Consider the following 12,064-nt stretch of genomic DNA (forward strand, 5'->3'; position numbering starts at 1 on the left):
ACATCAGCTGAGACCGCGGACACAGGGCCCACCTCAGCCTCGCTCCTGGACCCATGCCGTCATGCTTTTATATTACAACACCATGGCCTTGGCCTCTGGTGCCACAAGTCAGGGATGTTCCCCACCTCCCGTCAGTGTCACTTATGTAAAAATCCCCCGGAAGTATTTTTTCTGATTTAGCTCGAGGGAAATAGAGCAAGAAAAACAAACAAAGAACAAGTATGCTTCTTTGTTCCCAGCCATCAGGCATCACCCGTCCTTGTGGTTGCCTTAGAAGCCAGAGGAATCCGTGCTCAAGGCCGGTGGCTGGCTTTCTGGTCCCACCGGCTCCCCTCCAGTGCAACACGATTTGTAGGACAGTGGGGCTAGGTAAGGGCTGGAATGGCCGTGCCCCCTCCCTAGCCCCGCCAGCGGCCCCAGCGGCAGGAGGTCCAGAGGGTGGGAGCGCCCCTCCCTCCAGGCCGGCGCTGTCTTTGCTGCTTGCTTCATCCCCACGTGCGCCCCCTCCAGGCCGGCAGTGACCCCGCACTTGGTGTGCGACACAGCAGGCAGGTCCACATCTCTCCCTGTCGGGGTCAGGGACCCTGCCTGGGGACCTACTTTTCCCCAGCTTCTGGAAGCTGCTCAGGGCAGGGAACCTGCAGAACGACCCAGGCTTACACTCCAACCAAAAAACAAAGAGTTTCTTGTTTTTTTTTCTTTTCTTTCGTTTTTTTTTTCTTTTTTAAAAGATTTATCCCTCCATTTGTTACGTATTTATCCATCCGCTGATTTATCTCAATATCCGTTGAGAGAGAGAGAGGGTGCGAACGCGGTCTGGGGAGGAGCAGGGGGAGAGAGAGCCTCTCAGGCAGACTCCAAGAGGGGCCCCATGCAGGGTCCAATCCCACAACCCCAAGATCGTGACCCGAACTGAAACCAAGAGTCAGGCACTAGCCAGTGGGGCCTCTCGGCCGCCCCAAAGACAGCTCCTGACTTAGCAGCCGACCCTGGTTGTTTGGGTCTTTTGCAGCCAGAGTGACAAGTCCTTCTTGGGCCACATGAGGGACGTGCCCCCTCCAGTTCTGGGGACAGCATTCCCCCGGCCGGGCTGAGTCTGAGTTTTTCAACTTTGAGGACTTGGCTCAGGACCAGCGCTGAGGAAGAGGCAAGCACAGCAGCACTCAGACAGGGGCTGACGTGGTCAGATTAGGGGTAAAGTGAGTTCCGATCTCACAGCAGGTGTTCTTTCTTCCTTGGCCCGCTGGGCTGTCACCTAGGAGAGGGTCACCCAGACACCAGGGACACAGCTCAGGGCGCAGTGCAGGACCAGGCGGCGGGTGGTGGACTCGGAGCTGGGAAAGATGGACCCTCGGGAGCTGTGGGCATAGGGCCCAGGAGCAGGAAGGGGACCTCAGTGGCCCCCCAGCCCCTTGGCACACGCACCCGCCTCACAGAGCCCGGGTGGCCAAGCACACGGCAGGCCTCGTGGTGGCTGGAGCTCCGGAGGCTCTCAAAGGTCAATAAAATCAGTTCAAGTTGACCCTGTGGATGTGCCCCAAACCCGTCTGGGTGCGAGGGAGCTCTGCCCAGCTCCGGGCCCCTCCCCGTGACACATCCTTCCTGTGTCCCATGCAAGCCTGGGACAACCCTTGCTCGGCTTCGCCCCTGGGTTTTACGACCCACTTCCTCATCTCCAGAATGGATGATGGCACCTTCCTTAGTGCCCCAGTGGGGAACGGAGCTACCAGCCCCTCATGCAGGGTGTTGAGGAAGAGGACCTGTGTAGACGGGGCCGGGGCTGTCACAGGCTGACGGCTGAGTCAGTGTGACTGGATACAGGACAACGGCATGGTGACCTTGTCATCATCCTTGAAACACTGAAGTCTTCACCCACAAAATGAAGTCAAACTACAGAAAAGAAAAATGCAATCCTAGGAAAGCTTTATAACATGCTTTAAAGACACTTGAAAATCCACACATGACATCGTCCATCTCAAATAACACAGGGGACATCGGAATTAAGTTCCAAAAAGCCACCAAAGAAACAGGAGTTAGCATCCAGGTTTCATTTTAAAAATCGTTCTGAGAGATTGTTCTCGGCATAGAGAGCATGAGGCAAGCAGAACCGCGCGGGCACCGCGGGAGCTTCGGAGCCCCTCAGCTGGGGCCATCCCTGCTTCCAGCACCGACCTACCCCGTGGCCTCAGCCAGGCACCTGCCCTCCCTGTCTCCAGAGCAGATGACCCTTCCTGTCTCGGGGGACCATGTGGGGACTCCCCAAGCTGCTCTGCTCAAAGCACCCAGGACGTGCATGGACAGAGCCAGGCGTGGCTGTCCCCGCAGACCTTGGGCTGTGCTACGAAGCCAACGTGCCCCTTATTCCACGTTAGTTTCTGAGGGAACATCTTAAATACAAAAAGACAAAAGAAAAATACAGATGCATGCTCTCACACACATGCATGCTCTCCCCAGAATTAAGTGTGAGTCCTGGGTCATATTTGTGTTAGACTTTTAAACTAGTTAGTGACAGCAGCAGCAGATGTTCCTTCAGTCACCAGTGCTTGTCCCCTGCAGCCCACCCTCTCTTTGCCTGGCCGCCAGCATCCTTCCCACCCTGCAAAATATGCTCTGCCCTGAACTCTGGCCAGGTCCGCTGGGAGGGAGCCCGAAGCAGGGGCACCTGTGCCAGGAAGCGTGGATGGGCCCCTTAAGAGGAAGGAGCAGGATGGGAGAAGCAGGGACAAGGCAGCTTCAGGAGACGTCTGATCAAGCAGGGGCCGATCCCCCTCGGAGCGGTCCGAGCACCTGCAGCTGAGGGAGCAGGGGCCCGTGGACCCCACACAGGCCAGTCGGTGGCTCTGAGCCCCGGTGGGAGGCAAGAGTACCAGCCACAGCCCCCGGACCTTCTGGGCATCCCCAGGTCAGGCAGCCCAAGGCGACCACACCCCAGAGGAAGCCACCAGGAACCCGAGCCCCAGGCCTGGCCTCGGGTCTGCATGGTCTCATCAGGCCGGCGTCATCCCAGATACCCCCGGCTATTCCTATGTTACAAGTATTCTTACGAGAATACAGGGTTGACGTAGGAGTTTAGACCAGGACACTGTCAGAGGAACCCAACAGCGTCCTAGATAAATTAAGTATCAGACGAGCGTTTGGAAATCTTGCATTGACTTTGAGGAAAGAATACATGTCCTTAGAACGTTTCCCAAGCATGTCTGCTTAAAATGCAGGTCGGGTGTTGGTGGCGATCGCTTGTGCAATAAACATTTCCCACCTTCCAAATTCCACATATAACAATCTCATGATTTATATAAATTGTGCCAAAATGTCATTTTTTGTTACGACCCAAAGGTTCTCGGACGGGCACAGAGTAAGACAGCTTGTCGATACCGCTCAGCTGCTTTGGGACTTACAGAGTCTGTGGAGGCCACAACTGCTGCTCTTGGGGTTTTGGGGGACACTGGGTCAGAACTTCCAGGTCTAGCCTCTATGTCCAGGGAGGTGTTTTCCAGAATGAGACCTGGAGCCCGCAGGGGCCTGGTGGGAGTGCTTCCCCTCGTGTGGGGACTTCGCTGTGGGACGTAGGTGATCAGCTGTGGGTATCTGCAGTCTGGGCGGGGTGGCCGCTGGCGTGGGCATCTCTGCAGCCTGAACTCTGGGAGCGCAGGTCTTGAGCGCGTCCGTCACTTACCTGGACGTCAGCGAGACCGTGCTGTAAGGGGAACTGTCTGCGGAGATAAAGGGTCTCTGTGAGAAGTGCCCCCTGCTCTGTTGTCGGGGTGCATCCCTAACCTCAGGGAGAAGCTGCTGGCCATGGGGAGTGTGAGAAAACCCTCCAGCAGTGACTACGGAACAGAGGACCCTCTGGGAGCAGCCGTGTCTGGACCCAAAGGGAAAGACCGAACGCGAGCAGAACCCTCCCTCCAGAGTGCTGCTGTAGTGACACGCGGGGTTTGGGTTTGGGTTTGGGTTTGGGGTTGGGTTTGGGGTTTTTTTGGTTGTTGTTGTGATATGAATGTTTAACAAGAGCTCTAGCGTCTCCGATGTCCAAGTGCACAATTCGTACTATGGGCTGTGGTTTCTGCCTTCACAGCCGAGCTCCCCAGCGTCACCGTCTCGCAGCCGGAGCTGTTCCCGCTGAGCCGCAGGTCCTCCGTCCCTGCACCCGCTTGTCCTTTGCTTCCCCGAGCCTCCTGTCAATGTCTTCCTTTAGCGGAATGACGCAGTATTCGTCCTTCAGTGATTGGCACACGCCACTCAGCAAAACGTCTTCCAGGCTCTTCCCTGTCGTCGGGTAATACCGGATCTCCTCCTTTTTAGGCTGAATCGTACTCCATCGGGTGTATGTGCCCCTTTCTCACCCACGGACGTGTGGTCGGACACTCGGACTGTCTCCAAGTGTGGCTCCTGCGAGTCGTGCTGTGATGAGTGCGGGAGAGCCAGCCGCACTTCGAGATCTGACTTCAGCTCCTTCGGGCGCATACCCAGGAGTGGAGCTGCCGGATCATACGGCAGCTCAATTTTTAACTTTTTGAGAAACCTCTGCACCGTTTTCCATAGCAGCTGTACTAGTTCGTGTGCCCACCAGCAGCACACGAGGGCTCCTGTGGCCCCCGGCCTCGTCAGCACTCAGTGTCTTTCGGTTCTTACGAGCGGCCACCCCCCAGCTATGAGGTGAGATCTCATCGTGCTTTGGGTTTGCATTTCCCTGGTGGTGAGTGATCTAGGGCGTCTTCTCATGTGTCTGCTGAAGGCACCCCGCCCCGACTTCCGAATATATTACAAAGCCACAGTCACCAAAAAACGTATGCCCTGGCATGCACACAGGCATGTAGACCTGTGGGGCAGAACAGAGAGCCAGGAACAAACACATCACGGTCAAGGGGCCTTCACTGGCAGCGCGGAGAACACACAGCAGGGAAGTGTCTTCAACAAACGGTGTTGGGGGTACAGGAGCCCAGGATCGGAAGAATGAAACTGCAGCCCTCGCTTACACCACACACAAAAACGCGTGGCACATGGACCAAAACCCCAAACGTAAGGTCTGAAATGCAAACTTGTGGAGGAGAACGTGGGAAAAGCGTCCTGACACTGACTCCGGCAATGACGTCACATGGCAGGGGCAGGACGCCACGCGCACCGGCGACGGGAGCAAACGTGACCCCACGCGGCTTCTGCCCAGCAGAGAAAGGCCCGGCAAAGCGGAAAGGCTTCCTGCAGGCTGTCTGGAAAGGCCGGCACCCCGACTGTCGGACAGGAGGAGAACTCCGAAGGCAAGTCAGGAGCTCCTGTCCCTCCCTCGACAGCATGAAGCTGAGAACTCGGTTTGCAAAGGGGCCGAGGTCAGGACAGACTCGTGTCGGAAGGAGACCGCTAACAGCCACGGGTCGTTTTTCACAATCGGCAGATTTCAGGGACTGGAAAATCTCACTGAGGTGAGATTTCTTTTGCTAATTCAAATGAATTATTAGGAGGCTTGTAAAGAATGTTTAAAAACTAAGAGATGTAGATCATCACCGAGCTGGCTGTGCTGAACCATGACTAAGGGGGTCTCCCCCGAAGACTGACCAGAGAGATCACTTTCACCGAAATATACATTTGTGGTTGATGGTTCCGTCTTTTCCCGTAATCGACTCTTTCTTTTAAAGGTCATAACTAAATGTGATCTAAGTTTGTATTTGTGTAACTATTGTCACATAAATGAATTTAGATGTCACTCACCAACCTTGTGTGTCCTGAATTTCGGCTAAAAAGTCACCGTGTGTTTATAAATGCACAATGAGCCTTGAGTGACCCAAGCAACCCATTCCCGAGTGCTGCTCCCCGTGCCTCCAACGCTCCCAGAGTCTCCTGCCCACCGGGAGGCTGCAGGTGGGAACTCTGTCCCCCGCAGGATGGGAGGGCACCCAGGGAACCACACGGACATGGTTCCACAGCTGCAGTGACCCCGTGGGGAGTATTCCCCACAGGCGTGTCCCCTGAGGCGGCCCGCAGACTGGCCGTGCCTCCGTGAGATAGTTGGCCCAAGATACCGTGGAGAGCAGGGCGGTCGGACAGAAGCCGCAGCTGAGTCCGGGGAGGCGGGAAGCGCAAACCCACACTCTGCATTCTGCCCCCGTCGGTCAGCGAGGGACACAGTCACCTGCCACCTCCAGCCAGGGAGCGTGCACACGGCCACCACGCGCCCCGTGTCCTGGCTGCTCAGAAACAGCTCAGTGAACCCAACCCACTTACCACCCTGGCTCCAAGGGACATCCAGCCAGCTGTCCGTGGCAGGGACTGGAAACGGGGCGGCGGGGGCTCGGTTTGGGAACAGATGCTGCCCAGCCCCGTCCAGCGCTCCGCGAAAGGGCATTCCTGCTGGGGTCTTGAGACAGGCAGTCACTCTATTTTACATAATCTCTGGGTCCGGGGGGGGCGGTGTCTAAGAGGAAACGATACCAGGTGTCTGAGGAAGACCCCTAGCAGAAAGGTACCGTGAGGCTCAGCGCTCCAGACGGGCCCGCTTTGTCCTTCTTCATTTTGTCAGCCGGGCCATCCCATGTGTGACGGACAGACAGGCCACAGACCCACACACGCGGCTGCCACCTGCGGCCTTCCCCTGCAACGTGGCCGGTCTGGTCGTCCCTGGGCCACTGCCCAGCACTCTGCCATCCAGCTGCCCCCCACCCCCACCCCTAACTCCAGTGGGGGCCCAGGAGCGCCAACTACCCCTGCAGGACGGCCCAGCACGGCCGGGAGGAGTGAAGCCCGTCCAGACCCCTGTCGGGGCCGTGTGCCCCCCAACACGGGGTCGAAGCCTCACCCCCAATGCAGGCCGTCTATCTGCCCATCGCACCAAAGGTGGGGGTGCTTGTCTGAGTCCCCAGATTATCCGGGGTTTCCCGTGGCTGGAGGAAGGGGACGTGGAGAATGAGTGACAAGGTCTGGGCCAGCCACAGCCAATGATCGCAGGAGGCGAGGGGAAGAAACACCTCCATTCCTCAAAACACCGAGTACCTGTAAGTCTTGACTGGATTTGTTGGTTTTTATTATTGTGGTGAAACACACGGGACCTAAATTGTGCTGTGTCTGAGCGTCCCCATCTATGGCACGAAGTGTGGCCACAGTGTTGCACAGCCTTAACTCCAGGGGTCCCCAGAGCTGTTCCATCTTCAACTGGAAGCCTGTCCCCGCGGAGCGACTTCTCGCCCGCCCAGCTGAGCCCTGCGAAGTTTGCACCAGGCAGCCCCGCCCTCCGGCCCGGCTGCGCAAGTCCGAGGTCGCGTGTGACGGCCGGCCGGAAACCCTCACCAAATGTGCGTACGGATTTGTAAGGAACCGATGGGCCAGAAGTTTCTAAAGGTGCTTTACAATGCGCAGCGATACCACAAGTCCTCGTCATGGGCGGAGGGCAGCGGCCCTGAGATGACTCTGGAAGCGCGCTCCACGGGGCCTGCCCTGCGGGGGAGGGGGCTTCGCCACAGGGTCAAGGTCAACGTTGGGGGCAGAGAGGGCCCTGGATGTCGCTGGCATCCGAGGCCCCATGCACAGATACACATTCGCAGTCACTGCTCCCGAGTCCCATTCAAGGAACCTCAAATGCGTCATTCCACGGCTCACTGCTCACAGCGGGTTCCAGAGGGGAAGCCGAGGCACAGGGTCAGGGCTGGGGGAAGCAGAGCAGTCCCAGGCAGGCACCTACCCCAGCGGTCCACCAGACAGTGCTTCAGGCAGTGGGTTTGAGGGCTGCCTCGACTGGCAAAGTATACGTGCAAATTCCTCCAAAAACCGGAAATACTACCCATGTAGAACCCGGGAGCCGGCTGCTCCTCCACAAAGGTCCTGTTTTCTCCCCGCCTCAGTGACTCAGGGATGCCAATTCTCAGAATGGGGGGTGGCATCTATGGGAGCTTACTGAAAGGCCGACTTCAGGGACCCTCCCAGACCAAGTGTCTGCGTATTAACAAGACCCCCCAGCCCTGGGCCCCACCCACGGGCAGCCTGAGGAGCATGGGTCTGCACGGGCAGGCACTGGGGTCCGAGAAGCCCCCTTTGGACAGGCTCTGTCCTCATTAGTACAGTGAGGATAATTACTCCCTCAAAGGGTTTTAGACTGCAGAAACGATCATCCAGCACACTGACCTACAGTGTCACTAAGTACAGAGTAGCTTCCTTCTCGCTACATTTTGGGAGGGAAATGCACTATTCCGTTGTAAACAGCAGTATTCCGAGAAACGATCTGCTAAAACAGTTATGATCAGAACATCTAACGGAAAAGAGACAGCTAGGACCGAGCTTCAAGTACGGGACCTGTACTAGCGAAACAAGAGCCAAAAGCAGAAAGAAAAGGAAGCCCCTAGATACATAAAATGTGGCAAAATACCCGGTGTCTCTGGGCAGTAGGTCCCAGTCCTGGAAATCTGCTCATCCTGCAACTAATCAGTAAATTCAGCCGCAATCCAACTGCCGTCTTATGCGGCTTTTATTTCTGAGACCCGGTGAGGTGATTCTGAGGTGAATGTGGATGAAAAAGCGAGCAAAGCCGGGAGCCGGGAGCTGGGAGCAAAGAGCGCCCTGACGGACAGCGGGAGCCGCAGAAGTCGGCCGCCCGCGCGAGGACACGTACGCGCCTGGGCCTGGCTTCACACTTTCTGTGTGCGCTGTGTTTTAGTGAAAAAGCTACATGCATGCATGCATCCCCTCACACACACACACGTGCACACACACACACACACGCATGCACACGCACACGCACGAACGAGGGCGGCTCTATCCCTTCTCTTCCGACAACAGAACACAGGGCGCCTGGGTGGCTCGGTCGGTTGAGCATCTGCCTTCAGCTCGGGTCATGTTCCCGGGGTCCTGGGATCCAGCCCCGTGTTGGGCCCCCCGCTTTGGCCTGCCACTCGCACTCGCACTCTCTCTCACTCCCTTCCTCCAATCTTTTTTCAAAAACGAGAACACAGATGAAGCACTTTAAGGCATGAGCCCTTCTGTGGGCCTCACGGGTGGGGTGTGAGGTCTGACCTGTTCGCCGATGTGCTCGGTCCCGCGGTGCTGACAGACTCACGTGGCCGGGAGGGGTGGCTGCCGTGGGAGGCGTGTGGCCGCCCCGGACACTCTTCCAGCGAATCCCAGCAGGACACGCGGGCCTCGAGTCCACCACGCTGGGCATCCTGGCCTGGCCTTCACCCCGGAAGACAGAAAAGACATCCCCGCGCTTACCTTCCGACTTACTAAACCACCGCTTCTGACAAGACGGCAGACTTGGTGTCGGCGCCGTCGAGCGGTGGGCGGCGCGCTCTGGGAGGGGGTCCCCCCCACTTCCCTAGGCCACGTTTCCCTGCAGCGAGCGGCCCCCGGCCACAGCTCGGCAGTCCACACCGGCCCCCAGCCACCCCCTGTGCCCGTGGCGCCTACCTCCCCGGCTCCGCGTCCCCCGTTCTTCTCCAGGGAACAAGCATTGCTCTCCTAACCCTGAACACAGCCAGACGGGGCGTCACCTGCGCGCGGCTCTCCCTTGCGGCCTCCAAGGGCAGCGCCTGAGGAGGCTGACTGGGCGGGACAGGCCCAGAGCCGAGGGGGAGGCCGCAGGCCGGGGTGCGTGGCAGCCGGGCAGGGGAGGCCGGACTGGGGTGGGCCCTGGGATGGGGTGGGCCCTGGGATGGGGACTCCACCGGCCTGAGTGGACACGTGCTCGCTGACATGGTGTCCGTGGCGAGCGTCCCTCCCCACCCGGGAACCGGGAACCGGAGGGATTCGTGAGGAAACTGCCGGGTCCGGCCTCACCCCCACCTTTGTCCCTGCTGCTGCGGCTCTAACTTCCGTGTCCTTTTGCTCTGCGGAGGAGTGTCTGCTTTGGGGTTTGAGGGGCTGCACGGTGGAGCTCGGCGGCAGTCCCCAAGCGGTCACCGAGGTCGTCTGTGCACGCCTGTGTCTCAGGCTCCCCGCAAGGCCTGTGCGCCGTCACCCCCTTGTGCAGATGGGAGGGGGACAAGGCTCCAAGACGCTGGTGACCGGCTCACGCAGCACGCCGCCGTGGGGGACGTGAGCCCCGCACCCCGTGTGCCCAGCTCTCCACGGGGGCTTTCCAGCCGGCAGGAAGATGCACGGGGCTTATTCTCTACAGGAAAGCTTTTCATTCCCTAAGTAGCCGGGGCGACGTGTGTGCTGCGGCCCTCACCACAGGGACCGAGTCTGGGTGTGGCCGCCCCCTCTCCCCGTGAGGCCAGGGCAGAGGCACGAGCTCACCCCAGAAGAAGCGCTGTGAACCTCAGAACTCCGGAACGCCCGCTGTTTCTCGGAGAACGAAGACGTGTCTCCTTTTGAAGAGAGGGGCCCGTGACAGCTGTCGCACAGCACCCATTCAGGGCCACGAATCCCAGCCACGCCGCTCTGGGCCTCGGCTGTGCTGGTGGGGACGGCCGGCTCGGCTCAGCAGACCGTGCCCTGACCCGCGGCCAAGTGCCCACAGACCGCCCAAGACGCTGGGGACGGAAAAGTCTCCTCTGTCTCCTGCAACACGGCAGTGTGCCCTGCGGTTCCGGATGACCCACAGCCGGCTGGCACTGCGCCGGCTTCCTCCCCACACCGGTCTTCTCCGGCCCTTCCGCGCCACGGGAACCCCCTCCACGAACACAAGCCGTGGCCGTGCGTGGACTGGCTCTTCAGACCACCAGTGCAGGGGGGTGGCCGCTGGCGGAGAACATGGCCCTGGGGATGACGCAAGCACAACACGGGGCGTGCGGGGGCTCTGGGAGGGTAAAGGGCCTCGGAGCAGTCCCATGACCCAGTGGTTTCCGGGCGACCTTGCCTGTAGGTACCAGGACATCTCAGGAAGCCTTCAGACCCGGGGAGAAGGACGCCAGTCTCCACAGTCAGACAATGCACAGAAAACCCAAGAGAAATGAGAAATTTCCATTTTAATATAAAAGAGGCTCTGTGTCTGATAACTTCATTTGGGGAATTACACAGAACAGACTGGATACCCGCATTCACTGAAATTTAGTGTAAGATTATAGAGCATTTTAAATATAAAAATAAGACTTTTAATTACAAAAGAGTACCCGAGCAGCCCCGGATCCATCCACAAAACGACGGGAAAGTGTGAAAGCAGGGCCACATCTGGATACCGTTCCAGAAGCCACACGGTCCTCAAACCTCACAGGAAATTTGACACCGACATTTTTTTCTTAAACTTTTAAACGAGGCAAACGATTTCCTCGTCAAGAAAGAGACGTCTGAAAGGTGCGGCGGGGACACCGGGCTGAAGACTCCTCTGAGGCGACAGGGTCCTCCTGACTCGCGCGGCAGGCGGTGCGACCTCCCGCCCAGGGCACGCGGGCTGCGGTGGGACGGGTGGGCACCCAGTCCATGCTGAGGGCGACCCTTGTTGGCACACAGACAGAACCTTCCAGCTGGCACTCCTACTGGCTCTCGGTGTGGTTAAGATGTCCCTACAATGATACAAAAACACACGGTGGGAACGGATTCACCGCAGCTGACACCCCCGCGCAGAGCTGCACCTAAAATGACAGGCCGTCACTTGGGAAGAACGTTTTATTTCCGAGGTAAATACACGTTTACAGACTACACATAACGTATAATAAAGAAGATATTTAAAGTACTTCCTACAGTGCTTGTTACATAGGAAGTTCTCAATAAACATTATTTTTCTTCTCCCCTATAGTGCTATGAGGGGAAAAAGAGTGAAAATAAAATTTATATATTCATAAAGTAGAATGTTTAAAAATTATGTTGTCTAAATATCGAGTAGGGGTCCAACACAAAGGCGCTGTGGCGGGGACCAGGCTCTGGACGCGCCCCGGGTTCGTAACAGTCCAGGGCCCCTGCCCACCTCGCCTGACGCCCCCACCTTCACCCGCAGGAGGAAACGGGAGGACCCGCTGGCCCGGGGCAGACAGGCGGCCCCGCACTGAGCCCCTGTGAAATGACCGGTCCTGCCCAGCATCTAGGAGCCTTTGTCCCACTTGGGCACTATCCCAGCAGAGAGCAGCGTGAATCTGTGGCCCAGCGGCAGGAGCCGGCAGGGGTCCTGCTCTGTAAGACCGCGTCATGATGCCAGTGGGCTCCCCGGGCT

General features: G+C 58.1%; 1 protein-coding gene across 3 annotated transcripts in view; it reads right to left on the reverse strand.

The window, feature by feature from the left end:
• C14H10orf143 (chromosome 14 C10orf143 homolog) overlaps positions 1–12,064 on the reverse strand; it is a 59,370-nt gene that overhangs the window by 6,875 nt on the left and 40,431 nt on the right. For 2 of the 3 annotated variants that reach the window (XR_004278575.1, XM_032312591.1), the window contains exon 4: positions 10,867–11,420. The exons of the other annotated variant lie outside the window; for it this stretch is intronic. Coding sequence is in view for 1 of the 2 variants with exons in the window: in XM_032312591.1 (XP_032168482.1) it covers positions 11,391–11,420 (30 nt within the window). In the remaining variant the exon portion in view is untranslated. Of the gene's footprint in view, positions 1–10,866; positions 11,421–12,064 lie in introns of those variants that run through there. 3 annotated transcript variants of the gene reach the window in all.

This window comes from Mustela erminea, chromosome 14 (genome assembly GCF_009829155.1).
Source record: "Mustela erminea isolate mMusErm1 chromosome 14, mMusErm1.Pri, whole genome shotgun sequence".
Taxonomy (NCBI): domain Eukaryota; kingdom Metazoa; phylum Chordata; class Mammalia; order Carnivora; family Mustelidae; genus Mustela; species Mustela erminea.